Source organism: Lissotriton helveticus, chromosome 4_1 (genome assembly GCF_964261635.1).
Source record: "Lissotriton helveticus chromosome 4_1, aLisHel1.1, whole genome shotgun sequence".
In the NCBI taxonomy this organism is placed as follows: Eukaryota; Metazoa; Chordata; class Amphibia; order Caudata; family Salamandridae; genus Lissotriton; species Lissotriton helveticus.
Genome location: NC_136063.1, coordinates 146,741,801 through 146,766,602, shown reverse-complemented (window position 1 = coordinate 146,766,602; position 24,802 = coordinate 146,741,801). Strand labels below are relative to the sequence as shown.

The 24,802-nt window shown below is 46.3% G+C and overlaps 1 protein-coding gene across 21 annotated transcripts in view; it reads right to left on the bottom strand.

Annotated features, from left to right (window-relative positions):
* Positions 1-24,802, bottom strand: part of SCRIB (scribble planar cell polarity protein) — a 576,647-nt gene that overhangs the window by 145,759 nt on the left and 406,086 nt on the right. For all 21 annotated transcript variants that reach the window (XM_078686589.1, XM_078686596.1, XM_078686598.1 and 18 more), the window contains one exon: positions 20,744-20,824. In XM_078686589.1, the coding sequence (XP_078542715.1) occupies positions 20,744-20,824 (81 nt within the window). The remainder of the gene's footprint in view (positions 1-20,743; positions 20,825-24,802) is intronic.

Here is a 24,802-nt window from a genome sequence, read left to right as displayed (position 1 = left end):
GATAACTACCAGGTACAAGAACAAAGTACTTTACCGTACAATGGTATTTGAGCCGTATGTACTACTTTGGTGTATTTACGCATTACTAGTATCAGCTGCAGGCGACTAGAAAGTAAATATTACAAAGTATAATAAACAGGCAAAAAATTAGGAAAAGTAACGCGGCCCGGAACGGCGAAGCACGCGCCTTTTAATAAAAACAGACTACTAATACTAATTGAAGCAGTTCTAGGCACTCTGTATTCGGGATGCCTGCGGGCTCTTAGCTTTGGTCGAACAAAAGCGCTTCTGCGTCTTTGCAACACTAAACTCGAGCGCCTAGAGATAAAGAAAGACAAAAAGCAACAAGGCCCTTTGAATTGCAAAGCCCCCTGAATCCTACGACGCATTCGCCACAGGTCGAAATATAAGTAAGATGATGAAGATATTTATGTGAGGTTTTTGGCTTCCTATTTGTGAATGTATTTGTTCTTATTTCTGGTCTATGTGCGACAGGCAGACCCCTGGAGCAGCTGCCCCTGCACCCGGACCATCCTGGCATTCCAACTCGAAGGGGTGTCACTGGCCCCAAGGTCATCCTCCCTGGAAGGGCCCGGGCTGACATTCCGCTGGGACTCCGGCCTCCTGCACGAGCACAACTAGTCAAACAACACCCCCAATGCATCCACGTCGTGGGAGTTTGCAGGCCTGGAGCACCGACCGACCCTCTCGTGGCGGTGCGACCTCCCAGTCACGCACTGAGACAGTGAAGGGCGCCCCGAGGCTCGCGCAGCGGCGGCTGCAGCCTTTGAACCTGCAATCTTACTGCACGGGAGGGTTGCGGGAGGAGGGCCGCCGTTCCCAAGACCCTGAAACAGTCAGTGACCGAGACTGTGTGTGCGGGAGGAATAATGACAACTGGAAAGAACAAGCACTGGCAAAGCCAATGCCTCGGCAGTCCGAGAGCTAATGGCGTGGTCAATGACATTGGCTTTTAGCCATGTGTTATGGACGGGATGTGTGTGGAGCAGAATTATGTAGATTGAACTGGTTTCTTGTGGAATTGTGTGGAGTTACGTGTAGTGGAATTATGCGGTAGTGGAAATATGTTGATAGCAATTATGTGGAGTGGTATAGTGAACGTTGGATTGGAATGGAATGGTTTGTTGTGGAATTGTGTGGAGTTATGTCTAGTGAACTTATGCGGCAGTGGAAATGTGGAATTTAGTTATGTGAAGTGGTATTGTGTGTTGTTGAATGGCATGTAGTGGTGTTGAGTTTTGTGGCATAATGTGGAAAGTGAGGTGGATTGGATGTATGTGGTGTGAGCACTGAAATTATGTTGTGGAGTGGAATCATGTATTAAGTGGCGTGGGATGGAAATGTGTAGAGTTGAAATGTGTAGAGTTGAATTGTGTGGCGTGGAACTGTGTGGCGTGGAACTGTGTGGCGTGGAACTGTGTGGCGTTTAGTGAAATTATGTTGGCATGGTGTGGAGTGCATTTATAAGGATTGTTGCTATGTGGCAGGATTTATATGGTTTGGAGTACAGTGCAATTATGTTGAGTTGAAAAACATTTAAAAAGGCTCTAAATTCCATAAAATTGTCCATCGGTGTCCAAATCTTGTACCCTTGTTACTGGAACTCCCTGCTGTCAATTTTTTTTTTCTAGAGCATTTTTCAAACTTTCCATACTCACTTTTCGTTCCCTTTTGCAGATTAGCGAGACCACTTATTGAATATTTTGTGCTTCACAAGGACGGTGTCTGCCCTCTTCAATCTTTTGTGACCCTGCTCTGTAAAGGGGGACAATGCTGAGCTGTACCGGGGGAAACTGTGTAACACTTTGTTGTGAAAGGTGTTGGATTTCTTTCTGGTCTAGGGAAGCCTCAGTGCCACTTGCCACGGTGAAACCCTCACAGCCAGTTTTGTGATTTTGAGTTTGGCTTAACAGGCAATTCTGGACAACAATTATGGCCTTCTTTCGTTGTTTGCATGCCATTGCCTACAGCCCATAGCAAAAATGGCACAGCAGCGAAGATGTATGTGTACGGACGGTGGGAAGGTTGAAATATAAAAAGAACAATTGATGGACAGAATGCAGAGCAATGTCATACATTCACCCCAGTACAGAGACCTGGGCCTAAATCCATAGTTTTGTGGCTCCCCATGCTATTCCAGTTTGAACCCAGCCATATGCAAATCAGTCTTGACCCTGTGCCCCATGGGAACAGTCCAGCCCGAACTGCCAGGCCAGGTCCTCCCTGGACTGGAAACAAGCATCTTAATCAAGTTCCGGGGTTTCAACCCTCATCAGACAGGATAGCTTGACTCAAGTGGAATGGAGAGCACGGGACCCACGTCTGGGCATACCCGTTCCACTCGGGGTGATAAATACAAAAAGAACAATAGATGGACAGAATGCAGAACAATGTCATACATTCACCCCAGTACAGAGATCTGGGCCTAACTTCATCGATTTTTTGCTCCCCATGTAATTCCAGTTTGAACCCAGCCAAACCCTGGATGCTTGTTTATGGCCCAGGGAAGACCTGGCTTGGTAGTTCGTGCTGGACTGTTCCCATGAGGCACAGTGTCAAGACTCATTTGCATATAGCTGGGTCTGAAATGGGGTGGCGAAGTGAGCTAAAGAACAATGATGGATTCAACCCAGATCTGTGACTTGGGGTAGTAGTGTGTCTCAAAAGTTTCAGCGCTTCCTCCATCATCTCCTTGTGTTTCCAAGGTTGAAATGTGTTTCACGGACGGCAGTTCATGCAGTAGATTATATAAAAAAAAACCTGAACTGTGTCAACACAGCTGGCTGACAATCAAACATTTAGGCAAAAAGCAGGTAAATGCAGTTTTAACCCCTTCCACGCTGATAACGAGCTGGGCTCGTCATGAGGTAGCCTCCTGCTACGCTGATGACGAGCTCAGCTCGTCACGTAAAATGCGGTTTCGCAAAACTCCGCGTACGAGCGGAATTCTGCCCGCACGCATGCGGTTAGGTAAAACAGGAATGGCTAATTTATTTTAACGCTCTGAAAGCTTTTCAAGGGCCCAAAAAAGCTCCAAACTTCAGAGCATGTCAAGTTTCACAAAAACAGGTGCAGGCGTTGCTTGGCAACCCTTAGAGTAGCCCATCTAGGGGCGGTGGTGGGTTGGATTAACCAGCTAAGTGGCAACACTTGATATATCACGTAATCCAGCTGATTTGGGTAGTAAAATATATAAATAAGACCGTATCAAATGCCATCAGCCCATGTAACTGGCAGGCTGGCCAGCACCTTCCCTGCATGATGATGGCAAATATATCCAGATGGAAAAGAATTCCTCAAATTCTTGCATAATAATGCTTTGTGCCACAGTTAATGATGCCTGCCAAAACCCAACTCCCGTCTCTTGAGTTCAGATCCAGAGGCTAATCACTCTGGATCACGCTTGAACTGCCGTACCCAGTGGGGAAATAGATGTCCAGTAGGCCGCTGACTGCGCCTTCTATTGGCTCGATAAAACCAGTTACTGCGGAGATAGGTGCACTGTAAACAGTGGGAGCTGTAGCTACCATGGTTAGAGATTGGTGAGCAAACAAAAAAGCTTGAAAGTGTTTGCAATGTAGATCATGCAATACACACTGTGTAAAATAGGACAGGGTTTATAAAATACTCGAGGAGTATTTCTTCAACATGTTGAATCTTTGCTAGTAATACAACACATTATGGCACGGCACTGAGAGGTACTTGTACAAAGTGATAGTTTAAAAACATTTTTAAAAAAGTGCGACATGCCCTTACAGTCAGAGGTTTAGGACAGGAGGAGAGAATGTGGCGTTAAGCCAGAGCTGCAGACTATGGAGTTGGGAAAGCAGGTTGGAGTCTCGGCGTCAGCACAACATCCTGTTATTTTGGGCAAATCACTTAATCTCCCTGTTCCTACAAAAAAGCGAACGTGTCCTTGTGTAAAGTAACTGGCACTCAGGTAAATCGCTCCAATAGTACATTTGGGTGGTGTTTGCGCATATAAAACTGCATTTAAACAGTGTGCATAGCACCAAGATGATGGAACATTAAGTCAGAAAGCATCAAGAAAATGATGAGCTTTAAGGGGTGAGGTTAACAAGACCGCATACCTTTATCATTTGCAATTGTTTACAGCTGGCAAGCCATGCTGAGAATAAGTGCATCAGTAGGCAATGGATATGTGATAAGGAAGAGGGTCAGTTAGAGATGCGTCACTGCTGCCATTATGAAAATTGATCCTGCTCTTGCCCACACAATGGTGTTCATCACGGAACTTGACGGAGTAAGACATCTGCCTCCATGTGGTTTCCATCCATGAAACTATAGGAACTCCTCGAGAAGCATTTATCGTCTCCATGTGTTTTTATCGCCATTGTGCGAGCGCATTGAAATTTAAAGAGCCTACTCTGGAGGCTTGGAATTGAGCACGGCGATTCAGCAACAACCCGAATAACAGACCCCACATTAAATAACGTTTGTGATTCTAAAAACCACCCGATAATTTTTAGCCTGAGAGTTTGAATCAGTCTGTGGAGGCGTCGAAATTTACAAGCTCCGTGTGCAGGAAGTTCGTGTTTCCGGGCAATAGGGACCCATTCTGCCATATTGCTGAGGCCCTTGTATATCGGTCTACTATAACACAAACTGCAAACTTAGCAGATTAGAATTGTGCACGAATTGAAGCAGCAATTCTATTTTAACCACCATATGGATCCCCACAGTGTGAAGTGCTAACCACTGTGGAGTGAATCGTTGTCTTATTTCACTTTGTTAGAAAGTTGTAAACTGTCTTGAGAAAGGCGCTGGCCGCCGAAACGCGTCGACACACAACTTATTCACTCATGTTCACGTATTTTTTATGTATATGTACTTTCTAAGGATGGTATATTTTTAATCATTGATGCAAGATACATGTATAATTTTTTATGTGATTGTAATAAATTTTGTTACCACTTAGAAACTGTTCTGCTGCCAGTGTTGGTCTTTATAATATTGTCTGATATTTTGAAATACTGCCTAGGTATTGTTTTCCTCACAATTATGTAAACAACAGTCCTATGAATCTGGCATTAACACTTGCTACTGAGGAGCACGGCAAAAGGGATCTATTAGAAACTTTGCCCTTCCCCATTACACGCTGCAAGTGGTCTGATCCGCCGAATAATAATAATCCACATTTGTATAGCGCACAATCACCCGTTAGGGTCTCTAGGCGCTGGGGGGCCGTCGGGAAGATTAAGCAAGCTATTGCCCAGAGTCGCATGGTGCTGGGCTAAACCTGCCGCCGGAGCCTGGGATCGAACCCTGATCCCCAGATTCCAGTGTCAGTCGCCCTGGCCGCGGCGCCACACCTCTCACATAAAAAGTGAAAAGACAAACATTGCTCAGGCTGGCCTGTGTGCCACTGCTGCCCGATCACTAGGATTGGTTTACCACCAGGCAGAAGGCCACAATACAGCTTCAGGTACAGTTTTATGTCCGTCCGTACAATTATTAGAGTTTCTGTGTCGGCACAACATTCTATGATCTTGGGCAAATCACTTAATCTCCTTGTTCCCTCAAAAACAAACTTATTCTTGTGTAAAGTAACAGGTGGTCACGTAAATTGCTCTTCTGGTGTAGGCTTTATGAGCAAATCATTGGATGTCCCTGTCGCACATGTAAAGTCTTCTAACACATTCGGTATATAAAACTGCATTAAGAAAAAAAAAAGATGGGTGGAGCGAGTGAACTGAAAATTCGATCACTGTTTGGAGTGCTCCAAGACAAAAAAAAGCAATCCCGAAAATATTTTCTAAAATGACCACTGTGTATGACTAGTAGTACTTGGCCCTTGCTCCCGGGAAGGGCTAAAGCCAGGAAGATGCATGAAGCATGCAAGCCAAGGGGAGAACAAATAATGGAGTGGCGAGGCAGCCAGCAAATGACAGTACTTTGTGGCCCTGATCGCGACCATGCAGATGGGAGGGTGCAGGTCTGAGACACGAGGTTGATCTTTCGTAAGGAACGCCATGACGTAGACTTATCTTTGAGCCGTCCCACTTGGACGGACTCAGCCTGATTTCCTGCTGGCGTAAAAGGTTTATTATCTTCTTTATGGGGCCATCTGTTTCGACCCATAAAGAAGATTACAAACCTTTTACGCCAGCAGTAAGTCAGGGCAGCCAGTCCAAGTGGGACGGCTCTAAAAGAGAAAAGTGTACATCAGATGGCGCTCTTTTCCAATGGCTGGCCACTGTTTCCCCTAAACGGTGACGCCAGCCAATGGAAAAGATTGGCGGGGCTTAAAGTCCGCTAGTGAGTCTCACCTGATATCACTAAATCTCGCCAGCAAGACTGCGCATGCGGCAGTCTTACGCTAGGCTTCGACCTAAAAAATAAGTAAGCAAGAAAGGTAGAAAGGAAAGATGCATTAAAAGTGGGAACAAAGAATGAAACCAAGAAAACTAATATTGGCAAATCTGATAAGTCTCACCTTTGGGATCTATTTATTGGCTTTGGGAATGTCTTTTGACGATTATGCTTAGGATGGGCAACAGCGTCATTTTGTAGGCATGCATGTGGTATGGTGCCATTTGTTTAATTGACTGATTTTGAATTGGTGAATAAAAAAAAAATCAAAAGTAGAAGCATAAAATAACTTTTTGAAGGCAGAGGGAGTGGCAGTAATTTGCTACCTATTCCCCCATCCCCAGAAAATACTGTGGGTGTGGCAGGCAACAGAAGAGCAAGTGGGGGTAGACAACAGGGAAGCAGGGGAGGGGAGAAGTAGCACACAAGGGCCAGCAACACAGGGATGGCGGGGGTTTAGAAGTACACAAGTGAGAAAGCAACATTAAACACGGGGAGGTATGGAGTTTGACTGGGAAAAGCACACAAAAAGCCTGCAACATGAGGGAGACCGCAACACAGAAGGTGAGGGTCAAACACAAGTGGAGAGCAGGAAAGAACATGCACGCCCATGGAGAACTTAAGCAAAAAGCAATTACCGAAAAGTCAGCAGTAGAAGAAATAAGCTAGCCAATCAGAGATGGTAAAGAGGCTATGCGCCGGGAGGGTCACACAACATGGACACACTAAGACAAAGAACACCATCAAATAAGAAACAAGTAAATGAACGTGACTAAGCTAACCAGTGGTAACCAACGGGCGGGTTGTAAGCGCACTGTAAGTTGTTGGAAACTCCACAATAGGTCTTTTGAAACTAGGAGTTTGCCATGTCTAGTTAGCTCGACCTAAAAGGGGAATTGATAATGCAAATTCCCCCGAAGCAAGAAAGCACTTTTTAAAATTAATCTAAACGTTCTCACTTCATGCCTCCTGGCTGAAGTGTTGGATGAATAAGGAAAGCACCAAGGAGGAAGTGGGACTTTCTAGCTTCCTCCTTCAGTGCATCTTGGGAAGTAGCAAGAGGTAAGTTTGCCAATTTGGAGGGCATGAACTTTTAAAATGTGAGAGAATTTGTTTATGCAAGAGATGCTCAGTAGGTAAGCACTGGGAAGTGCGTTGTCGTGTGCAGTCGGACAGGAGATGCGACTTCCACTCTGGCTTCCCTGCTTAAATGTGCGATGGTGCTGGAATCACTTGAGCTCCACAACAGACATTTAAACAAGCATTGGCATAGCCAATAGGTCTCGCCTTTGGGACCTTATGAGTGTTTAGCTATGTAACGCTTGATGTTGCACCAAGGATATTGTGCTGGATAACCAAATACTTATAAGGTCCCAAAGGCAAGACCTATTGGCTATGCCAATGCTTATTTTTAACACCAATGGCAGCACACAATGACAGAAGACAAGCAAAAGTCTCTGGGGTTAGAGCAGAACACACCTTGTCCCTTGTTTTGATGTCCTTGTGCAGCACCCCGCAAAGCTCTGGGTAGCCTCCATACCACTCGAAGGCTCGTGAACCCCGGCAACAGAAAAATCACTCCCTGTACTGGGCTGAGGCAAACTCCTGTGAGCTCCGTGGCAGCAACTCCATAGCGGGAAACACAAATAGGCAAGGGGGACCAGCGAGTACATTTAATCAAAAGCACGGAACTCTCTGACAGCACATGGACTAAACAGGCAAGGAAATAAACAAAAGGCTACTTGAATCTCAGTAACCGCCACAGTTCTGCTGTGAATTTATTTAGGGTGTAGCCATTTTGTATGGATATGCATTTATGAATTTTTTGAAATGGTGGATTTATACTGGTAAATAGTGATGCACTGACTATTGAAACTTTTTTCACAACTGCAGCTGTTTTAAATTGAGCGATTTTGTATTTCTATAGGGACTAGTGCTAAATGTAATACAATGTTTATTTCAATCATGGTTGCCACGTTGGAGCCGTTTTATAGCATGTTCCTTGTTTGACGTGGGCGGGATAAGGTTCAAGACGAGACTTGAGCTGCAGCTCAGATCTACGTCTATTGGCTGTACAGAAAAGATGCAAACGTATTCCCCCCGGAAACTTTACCCTACAAGAAGCATGGCCGCCTCCGTCAAGAAGAGCTTTGTATTCGTGACCTGCAATGGCAAGAAACTGGAAGAGGTGAGCAGGCGGTTATTGAGTAGCGCTGTTAATTCATCAGTCGTAGGATCCTCATTTGGCATGCTCAGTGTCATCCTTGTGTACTCCGTTGATGTAATGCGAATGTCCAGTGAAAGTCATTCTGCTATATGTACAAGAGCTTTTAAAATTATTAGTCACATGGTTTTCGTTTCCAAAAGCATGAAATAGAAATCTCTCCGGTTACCAGATCCATGTCGGAGTATCTCATCCCTTTCAGTGTTTTTTGTTAGGTCTTGCACGCACAGCGTTTCCCTTACGGGAGCGAGCAGCGGTGGCATCTGTTTTGAGCAAGATAATTGAAAACAGATGGCGTCGCTGGTCACTCCAGCAAGGGAAATGCCAAAAGTGCACGAGTGCCAATAGAAACCAATGCCAATGCACGCGTTTAAGCACAAGTCCTGAGCGATTGCACAAGGTCCCCTCCAAAGCAGCGCTTGCGCGCTGCGTAGGCAAGACCTAAACATGGCTATGTATGTTTTGTCTTCAAGGCACTACACACTGAATCTCTAGTCCCACACTCTGGTGTTCATCTACAGTCACCCAGCGGTGGAGAATGCTACAAGTGGAGGCAGGTGGCAAATGCCACAAGCATGGAGGGGGAGGACATGTGGCCATGGCTCCAGAGCTGCTGATCCTGGAAGCAGGGTCAAGTTCCAACGTCTGCTCGCAGTCTCGGTAGTCTAGGCAAGTCACTTAACCTGCTGTGCCTGAAAATGTGTAACATACTCTGGTGATCATCTAGAGTGCTTGGATGTCCTTGGGACAGGTTCACGTTCGGAGTGCTAAAAGAGGTGCAGGCAAAACAGCGTCATGGCTGATGTCACAGGGGCGGGTGCATGGCCATAAGAGCTGCCCAGAATGCACTTATTTTTAAGTGTCTTTCTGGGGTCTCGCTGTATGGAGAGGTGGGTGGTTAAGGCGACTGAGACATAGATAAGTATGCTACAGTGGGGATAACAGTATGCCTGGGGCAGGCATCCAATCACAAACAAAGCTCAAAATAGTACATTAGGCTGGTAACCCTATGACTTAGCAAGTCACTTCGAACCACACTGCATTGGATGTTATCGCTTCCTTATACCCTCCTTTCTGCACAGGTACTGGGCTGAAGAAAGCTTGCTGCGCCTTAGTAACCCTTCTTTGCTTCCTACTTCAGTCTACATCCTTGCCTTTAATTTGTTTCACGTTTAATAAACAACTTAAGAAAACAATCTTTGGTTTTTAGCGATGCTGTATGATGCTGTGGCATTTTTTGGCTGAATACAATACACAAAATAACAGGCTGTTTTTCTTTTTGAATGGGGAGGGGGAAAGAAAAACGGATGTGTGGGTGATGGGATAGAACACAGAGGCACAGGTGAGGGGAGGCATGGAGGGACACGGTTGAGGGAAGCAACAGGGACGGATGGAGGAAGAATTTATTTATTTATTTTTTGCAATTTTTAAAGCGCTGCAATTACCCGTGGGTGTCTCGGCGCTAAAGGCTAAAAACTAAATACCCAGTGATTAAACGTTGAGACAGTGAATGAATAATAAATAAAAAAGGTCCATGAGTAATGTCATTGAGAAAACAGCCAAGTCTTTAGCTGCTTTCTGAAGACAATCAGAGATGGGCTAATCTTTATATTGAGGGGAAGGGAGTTCCACAATTTCGCTGCTGCTATGGTGAAACATCTGTCTCCCCAGTTAACTTTCCTTGTTCTAGGAATCTGAAGCATGTGAGCGGTGTTAGAGCGCAACGTTCTAGGGGTTACCAAAGGTTTAAAGGAACTTCTCAGGAATTTAGGGCCTATATTGTTTATTGCCTTATAGACAATACAGAGGGTCTTAAACTTCGTACGACTTCTGACTGGAAGCCAATGCAGTTGGTCTAAATGTCCAGAGACAGAGCTGTATTTGGGAATACCCAATAAAACTCTGGCGGAGGCATTTTGTATAAGTTGACGCTTGGAAATGACCTTTTTTTGAGCATTGAGGAAGAGGGCATTGCAGTAGTCAGGGCGAGAAAACACCAGTGTGGATATGAGTGTTTTTCCCGAAGCTATGGGAAGAAACGGTAAGAGTTTCTTTATTTTCCTTAAGATGTTAAAGGAAGATGAAACTACCGCATTCGCATGATGATGGAAGAGGAGCTTGTTATCAAATATCACTCCCAGATTTCTGACTTTACTAACAGGTTGAGGTGGAGTTCCCAGTTCCTCAGGCCACCATAAAGGGGACCACAAAGGTTGAATGTTTCCAAACAGCATAACTTCCGTCTTAGATGAGTTGAGTTTTAAGCAGTTGGAAGCCATCCAACTGCTAATGGCCCTCATCCCATTCTTGAAATTTGCTGCAACAGTAGGTCCGTCCTTGTGTATAGACAACACCAGCTGAGTGTCGTCAGCGTATGTTGTCAAATTGATGTTATACTCTTTTATTTAAGAAAAGCACACACGCGAGAAAGAGTAACATGGAGCGGGAGGGGGACAAGCAAATTGGTTAGAAAGCAACACAAAGTGAGAGAAGCACACAAGAGTGAGTGCAACATGGAGGGGCATACAGGAGAAGCATGGACTAGAGAGAAAAATACAGTGCGAGGTGGAGGGAGGGGAGAGAAGTTCACGAGGGAGACAGCTGGAAAACACACACTCACTTAGAGTTCCTAACCCAAAAGAAAACAAGCATTAGCATAGCCAATAGGTCTTGCCTTTAGGACCTTTTAAGTGCTTAGCCATGCCTTGCGCCCTCACCCCTAGTCCAGACAATGTTGCTTGCCAAGGAAGTTTGGTACCATCACACAAACACCCAGAGTGAACATCACCTAATCACAGATACATGTATTAAAGCAAGCTAATTTCCATTATCCCACAAGCACTGGCAAAGCTAGTAGATCTGGTATTAGCCTTCCCTCCTTTCGGCTTTGTAAGTGCTTGTTTTGAAGTATTTTTGGTAAAACGTTGTTTGGGAGCTGTCCTGATTAACAAAAAAAAAAATACCACTAGCTAAAACTTATTTTACCACCAGGTTTGAAACCTGGACGACCCCACTCACTTAGAGCCCAGGTGGCCGCTACAGGCTTGTGTCAAGAGGGCGCTGGGGCTCTGCTTCAGGTTCAGGTGGACCCTCGCAATGAGAGGAGCCTTCATGTGGTTTCTGAACGTCCCCTTTTCATACCTCATATGCCAAGAAATACACAGCATTAACTAACCCTTGCTTCAACAAGGGGAGAGAGAGTGATAACGCTCCAGTGACTGAACTGTACACTGTGGAATCAAAAAACCTCAAATTGTGTGATCTTAGGCAGATATTGGATTCCTCTGTGCCTCATTTGTTCATTCTTTCACGAGTGAGATTGGGAAATACTTCAGTTCAGAATATACACTATACAAAAAGCTCTATTGTCTTTGATTTACTGGACTATAATGTTGCTCTAAATACAATACGGATCTAGGCCAGCTGTCTGTTGCCCCTGGCAACTGACTTGCTTCTAGGTTCACTAATGGCATTGTCGTTAAAAGGGAGGGTGGGGGGAAATTAATGTTTCGAACTTCAAGTTTAAAAACTTCCATTTAATAAATGCCAACAATGCAGTAAGGCAATCTAAAACAGGGTGGTTCCTTATTATATGTAACATGGATGTCTGTTGCAAGATTTATATGTCACACTGATGAGCTGGCGGGTGCGCAGTGGTACTTGGCGCTGTAGCCCCGTGTGTCTGGCTGCATCTCGAGGTAGATGCTGCCAGTCCTTGGTGTTCAGGGTCACACGTTCTGCACCGGTAGGTGCCAGGTGGAGGCTCCAGCCCCCGTCGCCCCTCCCTCAGGTCTGTGTGCTGCTGCCACCTCCAGGTGTGAAATATGGGAATCTGCCCTTTGACCCTCATAACGAGGGGTGACGCCTTGTTTAAGTTCTGGTCTACAATACAGTGCACCATGGAGCCTGTCAGCGCAGCATCGAGGCAACACAGTCACCGAAAGAGAAGTCACCTGTACTATTCTAGAATAAACCCCATGAACTTGTACTTGGCACTCCGTATTGGTGTCCAGCGTCACGCCTTTGTGAGCAGCTGGAGCTGGCAACATGCAGATGAAGTATTTTGCCCACGATCACACGTTTTGGTCAAGTGTGGAAATCCACGATTGTTTGTATGTAACAAAATTTATGTAAGCACCTGTCTTATTTAAATCAAAGGAGCACTGTAATTAATCAGTCAATCTGGTTTGTTATAAGCTTGGTGCAGAGCAAATTTAAAGCACCAGCATGCCTATACCTCCACATAGTTTAAAGTATTGACAGAAGTGGGAAAGGGTTAATGACCTGCACATGCAGACAAAGTAAACAGAGGCCGTGAACCGGTGGGAGCTGGTGGTGGGGATCCACAGTGCGTGATCTCGGCGTTGTCTCTCCAGTGTGAAAAACCAACAGCTACATTTGGGCTTGGAGGGTGGGGGAGGACTGCGAATAAGAGTAGGGGAGGAGGAGAACAAAAAACAGACAGCGACGGAAGGGAAAGTTGAGGCGAGCAATATATGTCTGGCAGAGCATGTGCGCTAGCCTCGACCTGAAATGGGGCAAGTTTGGAAGAAATAAAGGTGCCTGGATGCTACAGTAAAAGCGTGCCGTGCTTCCAATTAAAATCAGCAAGCGAAAGCACGAGTTTAGAAGATAAAAAAAGGTGCGCGGACGCTGCAGTAAAAGTGTGCAGCGCTGGCAATTGAAGCCAGCAAGCAAAAGCACGAGTTTGGAAGAAATTAAAGGTGCACGGACACTACAGTAAAAGAATGCCGCGCTGCAAATTAAAACCAGCAAGCGAAAGCACGGCGCCTTGCGAGTAACCCGATCTGCCACCGTGCGCGCCGCTGCTTGCTCCAAAGAGCAAAACGCCGTGGGAAGGAGGTGGAACATGCACCCGCCTTTAGCCATTTGCGTGCTTTCATTATTGAAAGACACACGCAAAGTCCAATCCAATGTGTGGGTGTAGTCAGACCCACACGGAGAAGTGTAGAGTGCTTACAAGAAGCCTCCCATACAGCAGCACATGCGTGCTGCGCTAGGCTCGACCTAAAAATAGGGCTTCAAAAGTAAGTAGTGTAAGGAAAAAAGTAAAGGGGCCATGCTCCAGGGGAGGGATAAACACAACATGTGGAAGGATAGCCCACACAAGCAAACAGATAAAAGTAAGCAAAGGAAGGTGACTAAAGTAAACTAATTATAAGCAATGGGCTAAGCCCCCTGCAAGCTGACAACAGGCCTATTTGTAAACAGACCGCTTGCGCGGTGTGTTAGGGGAGACCTAAAAAGGAAGCAAATGTGAGAGAAAAAACCAAGACAGAACCAAAGACTGAAACCCTAACAGGAAAGGATGGGATCACTTACTTTGTTCATTCACTCCACTCACTCAATGTAATTCGGGATATGGTTCAAAGTGGGGGTGGGTGATACCTAATTTTTATGGCTACTCCCATGGATCGAGCTCCCTGGTTATACAGCATGCGTTACACTGAAGCATCTCTACCAATCACATACTACCATACTAACCTTGTTACACATGTGGATTGCAAGGCCTTTTCTTAAGGTCCTGCTAACTGGGCAGTGCCCTGCGTGGAAACTGTCTTACCACTGGTGTCCCAGGTACTGAAGTGATATTTGTGAGAAAGTGGCTCTATATATACTGGACCAAAGTAAGGTACAGTGTGTATAGAGTCCACAAACCCCAGAGGTATAACAGAGGTTAAAGCCAGGTGTGACCTTACTCTCTAAAGTGGTAGCTTGGTCGAGCAGTAAGGCAGTACCATAGGACAGTGTAAAGCATTTGTTGTACACACTCAGTCAGCAAAAGGTTTCACACACTCAAGGACTGACCTCCAGGCCAATTGTTTTTATATCAACAGATATAGTTTTATTTTTTAGAACAAACAGGTGTAAACATATACTTTTCTCAATATGAGTGATCTCAGATGAGTACTTTGCAGAAAGGCAATAAACTGTGTAATCACAATAGGTGCAGGGGTTGCAGTAGGCAACACAATTCTAAACACAATTTAGCATTGAGCTCTATGTGTTTTTCTACATAAATGCAGGTAATTACTTAATAGATTACTTTTGTAATCCCAGGACTGGATCCTAGATTCAGTCTTGGGGTCTAAGCTGGAAACAGTTTAGTAAAAACGTTTTAGTTATTGCAGTGATTTTAAAGGAATAAAAAGCTATTTCAAAAGTTCACAGAAACTTTTCAAGGGAAATCTGTCAATGTTATCCAAGGGGAGAAAATTCAGGTTGCAGGTAAAGTATGATCTCGTTACTTTTGTAATCCAGTACTGGGCTCCTAGGTCCAGCACTGGGGTCTCAACTTAAAACAGGTAAGTAATTACGTTTCAGTATTTCGTATGATTTTTAAAGAATATTTCAAGTTTTCAAAAGTAGACACTTAGAAGAAATTTCATAGAAAAGCAGACAATGGATTCCTATGGAGAAAATACAGGTTAGTAGTAAACTCGGTTAGGATTACTTTTGCGGTTCAGTACTGGGCTACAAGGTTCAATACTAGCTTCTCTCCTGATCCCAGGTGAGTACTTCTGAATTCGGTTGATTTTATATGAATATATTTTTAAGTTTTCAAAACTTCACACTTAGAAGGTTTTTCGAGTCAAACCAGTCAATGTTATCCAATGGCAGGGAAGGGAGTTACCGGTTTTTAGGTGAGTACTCGACTGGTGAAGTTAAGGTTCTGGGCATAGACGCAGGGGTGCCCCAGGGTCAAGTAGGTACAGTTGGCTCACCCTCAGCGGCGCAGGGGCGGCCGGGTGCAGAGGTAGTTAGGCCCAATGTTATCCAATGGGGGGGCAGGGGGCCTCCGGTTGGTGGCTGCTGGCTAGAAGGCTACGCAGCTGTGGGAGCTGGGCTCCTGGTCACTTGCTCAGGGCAAATGGGGAAGTAGGATAGGGTACAGGTTACACTGCCAGGGGCACTCGGACGGCTGGGTGCAGGGTGCTTTTGAGCCGTTGGGCGCTCAATGTTATTCAATGAGGAACTTGAAAAGGGAACAAAGGCTGCAGGCTTGGGGACGGAGGATCTTCTGGAGCGACCAACACTTTGAGGAGTAAGTTTGGATCCTGGATGATAGGTAGGCACCCAGGAGTTGGGCACAGGGGGCCGTGGGGCGCGGGGTGCAGGGTTGTCATTTGAGGTTGGGAAATCTTACCCCCTGCTGGTCGTGGTCGGAGGGGTCCTTTGTCCTGAGGCTGCAGGTGTCGTCTGGGTCGTCGAGGAGGGTCTTCGGGCACTTGACTTCGGGTCCCAGTCGCCGGGGGGACGTCTTCATGGTCCTGGATCACTCGGGCACGGGTCGGGCGCGGCGGGTGCAGAGTGGGTTGGTCCGGAGATTCCTGGCTGGCACCAGAGGGGGGGTTGTTGCAGCAGAGCCTTTGCTGATGGGAGTCCCAGGCTTTGGGAGAGTCAAGGCTGGCACCAGAGGGGGGGTTGTTGCAGCAGAGCCTTTGCTGATGGGAGTCCCAGGCTTTGGGAGAGTCAAGGTAGGCAGGTCCTCTGGGTGTCCCAAGGTTGCTGTCTGCAGGAGTCACCGGGATTAGGTAGGAACAGGTTCCAGGTTCGACAGGCCGGTAGGGCTGGTGCCAAGTCAGTTGTTATCATCCTGTTAGCAGCTGCATGGCGGGTCGTCTTCTTCTTGATCTTCTTTCTTCTTTTCTTATCAGGATCTGAGGAAGGAAGATTCAGGGAGCCCCCTAAATACTAAATTTAGGGGCGTTACAGGTAGGGCAAGGGCAGGGACCAATAGGTCACTGTCCTGGGGTGGGTACACCCCCCAAGCCTTCTCCTCTCCTGTGGGCGGGGTGCAGGAGCCTAGTTGTGATTGAGCAGGGCTCCCCATCTTCAAGATGGCCGGAGCCCGGGGTCGTGCTTCACCTCGTCTCCCCCACCTGAGGGGTGGGGTTGGCACAGGCTGGCACCCCCCCCCCTTCCTGACGTAGTTTTTCCCGCCAGTCTTCCCGCCAGAGTGGGGGTCAGGACTGGTGGGGGCCAGTTGCTGGGTACAGCAAATGGTATGGAGAAGCTCACAGAGGCGGCAGGCCTTTGAAGCTTCCCCTGCCCGTCCTGGGGGAGGAGACCTAGCCCCTCGCCCAGGATGTGCATTGTTGCAGGCCCAGGCGGGGGGAAGAGGGGGCTCTCCACCCAGGGGTCCAGCAACATGTCTGCTGTGTGGCAGCCTCTCAGTCCAGACGTGGATTGGGGTTAGGTTTCAGGGGGCATCTCTAAGATGCCCTCTGTGGTGCATTTTTCATTAAATCCCACACTGGCATCAGTGTGGATTTAATGTGCTGAGAAGTTTGATACCAAACTTGTCAGTCTTCAGTGTAGCCATTATGATACAGTACCCAGGGCCATTCCTGGGCACTGTAAGTGCAGTGATGCCATTTAGAGTATATGGTGCTGGGAGGTCGACATCACGAACTCCACGCACCATATACTCTAAATGGCATCACTGCAATTACAGTGCCCAGGAATGGCCCTGGGTACTGTAGGGGCACAGGGCTCATGCACCTGTGCCCACACCACTGGCATAGGACACCCAGCTAGAGGGGTGACTGAAGTATGCCAGGGCAGTGGGTTTGTGGGCATGACACACAGGGATGTGTGTCATGTCGACTCTTTGTTTAGTTCTGTACTTAGGCACTCAGCCTGCAAAGGCAGTGTGTGGGTGCCAGGGTACAGGGCCCTTAAGGGTGGCACAATAAGTGCTGCAGCCCTTAGGGGCCTTCTCTGGTCATCATGCCCTGGGTACCATTTATTAGGGGCCGACAGGTGGCCAGAGATGCCAATTGGGTTTTAGTTTCAACACGGTTTTAGGGAAGGAACACAGGCCCTAGGTACCTGGTTGGCAGGAGCCCAGGGCACACTCAGTCAAAGCACATCAGCAGTCAGAAAAAAGTGGGGGCATACCAATGCAAGAAAGATGGCACTTTCTCACAATATTGCAGTAAAAACTGGAGGAACAATTTACTCCCTTTGGGAACTTATCTCCAAGAGGACCAAAAGCGAGCTGTCCAGGCTTACTGCAGAAGGTGGAGGGAGCTATGAACTCAGATTAAGTGGCACGATCAACAAAATTCAAAGGCAGCCTCTAATCGGTAGCTTACAAAAAGAAAATCAATTTAACAGCTACCTGTAACAATACCGGTTAAAACTAGAACAGGCATAACAAAATTAGAATGTGTTATCACTTTCTGGGTATAAGCTATGACCACAAACATTACTATAGTATCTTAACCCTAGACACTAGATTTTTAGTAACAGTGGCACTATTGTATCCTATGGGGCATTTGGGTAAACTCTGGGACAGCTGGGAGCGCTGGGATCATTATTCTTTAGCAACAGTCCCTTTCTCCTGCCCCTAAAAAAGGAACTGAAAGTGGACGAGGTGCACAGATGCAGGGACAACAAATCAAGCTCTAGCACTGGAGCAAACTGCGGATGCTACAACACTGGCAGAATGAAATCTGCACCGCTACCCCCGAAAAAACACCTTAGAGCATCCAAGTCTCTGTTCCTAAAGTTTTCCAGGTGGTGGTGTTCAGTTGGAAATGAGGTACAAAAAACAAACAATTATAGGAGCCCAACTATTAAAACCAGTTGGTAGTCGTGAATTTTGTAAGGACCGAATGGATTAAGGAACTAGAAATCTTCATGTGGTCCTTTGGGGAAGGGGCAGGGAAGTATTTATACTCCTCCACTGCCAAAGGCAGGAAGTTTCAGCCAACAAGTTTGTCTACAGGTTTAAAAACGTGGAGCCTTTCTCAAATTCGGTATGGCAACCTGCCCCCTTGGTCATATTGTCCGCTGTCACATCCGTTCTGACAAGTACCAGGTTTTGCGTTTTGGGCTCAGGCTCTGTTCAGCATCTGTTCCCATTGTCAAGAGAGATGGACCAAGCACAGGAACATGGGAGAAGTCTAGTAAACCCAGGGCAGAAGAACATACTCTAGATAGGAGGAATGAGCTATAGACCTTTCCCACTACATAGCTCCAAAGGTTACGCAGAATGGGAAAGAAAATACATCAATGAAAGCTGATCTACCAAAGATGGCCGTAACCAGCTTTATACAAAGGAGTCAACCATCTTGTACAGCATGCGCGCAGGATCAAAACGGATCACACCGTTTCACCAGTCAAACAAATTAAAAAGTGTAAGGGTACAGCTCAGCAGTCCCTCTGACATTATAAACCAGCTAGGATGTTGACAAAACCAAATATATCATTGAGAATTCTAGTGGGCAAATTAGAAAAATATAGGGTAGTTTAGAAAACACGAATAGGACCGACTATTTCCAAGCCATGTAGGGAATGTTCATCCCAACACTGTCGCACGAAACAACAAAAAACACCTTGCCCTTCCATATAACACTGCCAGCACCAACACCTTACACAACTCCACTCCCCCAACAAGCTGCGATATGAAGTGTCCCACAAATTTTCCCATGACATGCTGCCTTATAAATCACTGCACAGAATTCTGCTTACTTCACTGCTGCCACACCAACCTTATACTAATAATAAATATTAATGATCCATACTTGTAAAGCACAAACATATCAGCCCTTAAGGTTTCAAGGCGCTGGGGGCCATCGAAGAGTTTAAGTGAGCGATTGCCCAGTCACATGGTGCTGACCTGCCGCCGGCAACCGAACTGTGAGCCCAGCGCTCTGGAGTCAGCCGCTCCGGTCGCTGTGCCACACCTCCCAACCTTCTTACTCAACTCTATCCTCGTTCCCAAAATATGCAACCATGCCAACAAACTTACACCGCTCCCCCCCATGCTTCCAAGTCTTCCAAATCACATAAAACATCCATAATACTGTGCCAACCAATGAACTGTACACAACTCTACCCATTTCCCTAACATCCTCTGTGTGCCCGCAACATATAAAATGCCACTCCCAGTTATTTCTGGACCAGCAAATAAAAAAACAATGATTTTACACATGGTTTAGACTTCAACCCAAGAGACCCAGATCTCGAACAAAGAGGCACAGGGGCAACCCGAGCAGTATAGCTACCTTGGGTTTTATTGGACAAACCAGGCAGGAAGTGCACAAACAGTATCCAAAGGATTGACAATGCTGCTATTGGCAGGACTGTTTCATCTTTAAATGCTGCAAGGTGTGTCTCTGTGACTGCCTCCACTGCCAGGACATAATCTCAAGTCATGCCTGGCATTAAAGCATGCTACGCACAATATTTCACCAACTGCTGCTACAACCATACAGAGAACAGCCCACAACTCTTCCTTTTCAAGTTTCAGACGCTAATGTCAGTGTTTGACTTTCATATCATAAGAATTAGCAGCTCCTTGTGCAATGAGCCTATAAGCCTCCTCCTGTCTGCATGTTGGAAAAGTGCCTGGTGGACTCGCCAGCCTGTCTACTGGGCCCTTGTCCAGGCTTGTAAACACGAGTGGATCATTCTTTAACCCACATGTGTTGACTCATCGTCCCCCAAAGCATCCCGATGTAACTGGTTGACATCGCGACCCAGGGTGACACCAAACTAAAACAGTAACAGCAGGAAAATATACACCCATAGAAACAAAGGACAAAATAAGAACCCAGAGAAATAGAAGTCATAGGAAACATATGACAACCACGTCAGTAAAGTCACACTACCTCCTAGACCTCAACAGGCAGTGACTCTGCACGATATATAGGAGGACGCGGAAGACGACCGGGACTGATAGTCACGAAGTGCAATAACCTGCAAGTAAACACTCTGGTCTGAGAAAAGAGAAGGCAGATCGATCTACCACCAAGCACACGTTCTGTGATGCCCAATACAGGCTTGAAGACAGACTCAATCAAATGAATGTCACGGTTTGGTAAAGAACCCCAACAGCTTTCCTAAAATGGCGGAGTATATATACATCTGATGTCTTGTGTCACTCAAACAATGGTGAAAGAAAAGGACCTGTTTTGCATCCTTGAGCAGCCGACAGTTTTGTGCACGAGTGTAGGGGAAGGCAGACCACTTTCATTGGTCTTCACTTCCCACTCAAATGAATTGGATCCAAACACCATTACTATTAATGAGAGGTAAATCACCAGGGTATGCATTCTCAAAATTAGTACCATTATCTAAACCTCATGCCACAAAGAAGAGGGGTAGGTGAGCTGTAGGTGAGTAACTTACCCGGTTGACTTTCTGAAGGCTGGTGTTGGGTAGCGCAGCTAACGTCTTGTAATCAAGTTTCATGGGCTGGGTCATGAAGCTCTGCAATTCAAAAAGGGAACAATGAAAGAAGAAAAACCACACAGTACCCATCACTGGATTCCGTTTTATACACTATGTCACAGTCTATAAGTTGCTGGATGGATGTAACTCAAACATACAAGACACCGCCAACTTCCTTTGAATTTGAGGTTCCATTTTAAGGAATTAAAAAATCATAAAACTACTCGCACTTTGGTAAACTTACAAGTGAGGCAGACAGTCCATCAATAACGGAGCATCCATCTTGGTCAATCCTGGCTGCAATGACCCTTAGCAGTCAAGACCACAGCAGACAACATACGCCCCTCAAAGGTTGTTTATTTTTCCTGAAACCATCTAGGGTCTTACAAAAAATCTTCCTAAAGAACTCCGGCGGTCCAACGACTACCCCAATACCTAAAATCAAATGGGCAAGTTACCTACCTTCGGTATCTGGTAGATTCATTACCTTTGAACTTTCAGGCCTCAAGCATGATCAGGAAAAAAATGTCATAGCAGTAACCCTCTGCACCGGTATGTGGTGCCAGTCGACTCCGTGTGACGTTGTGTTAGTAGTTATCGTGACTTCTGAATCGTGAATATAACCACCACTCCAGAGCGCTGACGTCAGTACTTTTCCCGACTTTCCACGCCATAAGCATGGAGCCATGAAATGACGGACAGTGGTGTGTTAAAAAAGGCAACTAGGGCCCTGAAAGGAAATAGCCCTCAACACTAGAACCGATCCACGGTGCGGGAAGGATGGGTGGGTTGGTGAGGGATCTGCGGCCAGATCATGTCTCTACCAGATAAGGCGTCACCGAAGGTAAGTAACTTGTCCACATGATAGACATATCAAGCTGCAGATTCCTTACCTTTGAACAGATGCCCAAGCAATACAACCCCGGAGGAGGGACTTCGGAACAGTTCTGACCAGAAAATCCTGTAAAACAGCACGACCAAAGGGGCACTGTGCGAACCTGGGAGTCCAGGCAGTAGTGTCTGGCGAACGTGTGCAGAGAAGCCCACGTGGCAGCTTGACAAATATCAGATACGGGAACACCATGCTGGAGAGCAGTGTTGGCTGCTTTTGCCCTGGTGGAATGGGCCCTATCCCTTCAGGAGGCTCCTTCTTCGCTAAGGAGCAACACATTTTTTTATTCTGAGGATAACCCATCGGGATATAGTCCTCTTCTGGACTGCACAGCCTCTCTTTGTGCCCTATAAACAGTTGGTCGTCCTCCTGGAACTCTTTTGTCATCAATGTAGAATTACAATGCTCTTTGTGTCCAGACGGGGAAGACGTTCCTCTTCCATGGAAGTATGCGGGGGCACATAGAAGGTGGGCAGGGTAACCGACTGACCCAGATGGAAGGGTGTTACCACTTTAGGAAGAAAAGATGCCCTAATCTGGAGTACTATTTTATCCGGAAGTTCATCAGGTAAGAAGATTTTGATGAAATCGCCTGTAGTTCGCGGACTCTCCTGGCAGAGGTTATTGCAACCAATAAAAGTGGTTTTAATGGCGAACAACCGCACAAGGCAGTTATGCAGCAGCTCAAACAGTGCACACATTAAGAAGGTGAGCACCAAATTAAGGTTCCACTGTGGCATGATAAAAGAAGGAGGAAACAAATGGGTTAGCCACTTCAAAAATCATTGCACAATTGAAGATGTGAATAAAGATGGCCGATCAGGCAGCCGAAGAAAAGAAGAAAGTGCCGAAAGGCAACTCTTCAAAGTGCCCAGAGCAGAGCCCTGCCGGGCAGAAGAAAGTGTGAAGAGAAGGACTTCACATAAGGCAGCAGATAGAGGGTCAACAGACTGATCTGTACAATATTTACAAAATTTGTTCCATTGGCAGGCATATACTGATTTGGTAGAGGGGCGCCTCGCTGCATAGATATCCTCACAGACTTTAGGAGGAAGGCCAGAAGCTATTAACTGTCGCCGCTCAATCTCCAACCAAGGAGGCTAAGAGTGGATGGGTTCGGGTGGGGGACCATCCCCTGCTGCTGCGACACACGATCCTCCTAAAGGGGCAGCCTGTCTGGAGGATCGAAGCTTATGTCCAGAAGTTCGGGATACCAAACTTTGTGCCCAATTAGGGGGGAGACTAAGCACGCTTAGACTTCTTGTGCTTTTTGTGGTGCCTCTTACCTGACTTCGAAGAAGAGGACTTCGAATTGCCCGAGTCGTGGTCGGGCCTTCTTCTTAACAGAGACCGGGGAGGCGACCTCTGCTGTGCTGGAGGCCAGGACACAAGAAGCTTTAGGGACTGCTCCCTCAAAAAATGCGGCGCCATGGGCCAGCAGTCGGAGCACTACTTGGAATCGTGGTTGCATCACAGTCAAACAAAATGGAGGTCTGTAACTGACGTGGCGCAGTAACAGGGGCTGCACGGCTTGAACCCCGAGGTCTCCTTATTTGACATCCTAACACACCAACGGAGTCGACAAAAGTCAAAAATAATCCGTCAAAAAATGACAGGGGGTAGCTATCTTCAACAGATCGGCACTGGCTGGTGTGGAAAGAAAAGAATGGACGTCAGCGCGCCGGAGTGGCGGTTATATTGACAATGTGGACCTCACAACAAACACGACAATGACGATGTAATGCGGAGTTGACCGATGCCACCTACTGGCGTGCAGGGGTACTGCTATGAAAAATCTTCCTGATCTAGTATGACGCCTGGAAGTTCAAAGGTAAGGGATCTGCGGCTAGATGTTTCCATCAGATAAAAATGTCAATGTTTCTTCCAAGATGAAGTAACAGTTTCAAAGATTTCCATGAACTTGGATAGGCACCCACAATGGAGACAATCTAATGTGGGCTGGCCAGCCGGCAATGGCTGAATTCTTGATTGGTTTTGGTGTGTGTAGGGCCTGGCAGTTTCTGACTGGGTCTAGGTGGAGACGAGACCGTGCGTGTAAGGCCTGGCAGTTTCTGCTGGAGTCTAGGCGAACACCAGACAGTTTGTGTGTAGGCAAACACAAGAAGACGATGGACAGAACGCTGAAACTTCTCAGACACTGAACCAGAGTCACAGATCTGGGTTGAATCCATCATCGTTCTTTAGCTCACTTCGCCACCCCAGTTCAGACCCAGCCATATGCAAATCAGTCTTGACCCTATTCCTCTTGTGAATAGACCAGCTAGAACAGCCAAGCCAGGTCTTTCCTAGACCAGGAGTTCGCTCTGAACTGTTCCCACGAGGCACAGGGTCAAGAATGATTTTCATATGGCTGGGTCCAAACTGGGATGGGGAAGTGAGCTAAAGAACGATAATGGATTCTAGCCAGATCTGTGACTGGGGGTGAGTGTCTGAAAAGTTTCAGCACTCTGTCCTTCATCTCCTAGTGTTTAGCTTGTGGATAAGGCCTGGCAGTTTCTGTTTGGGTCTAAGTGGGTCATTTACATGTATCTATACATGTCACAGTCAAAGGAAAAGTACAAACCATTTCATTCAAAGCACACAGGCCTGAGGTCTTTTTTAATGAGTCCAAGGCCACAACTGATGTCTGGTAGTCCCAAATGAAACAGAAGAAATCCAGAGGAGCACATTGACCATATTATGCAACTCTGACATGTCAAGACTTTGGGCTGCAACTTCCCAACATACACAAGTGCTTTCTGATTCTGAACAGTACTGTTTTAGAATAGAGTTCCTATCCATGTTTTGTTTATACTGCATTTTCTACAATTGCAGCATAATAGTAGTAACTATTAATTTAATACGTATTTGTCAGTACATCCAATAACGCTTTGTCCTAGGACATTTTTTTTATAAAAATGGGACCGTGATTGCTATAGAAAATTCATTACATTAAGACTCATTGTACCGTTGCCCTTGGGTGGAGCCTTTTTTGGATATCCTTTGTGAACTTGGAGCATTTTCACCCTTTGAATTTTGTTATTCCAGAACCATTGTCAGTTACTTGGTTTCCTTTGGGCATATACTATACGTTTTCACTCACAGCGTATACAAATTTATGCTTT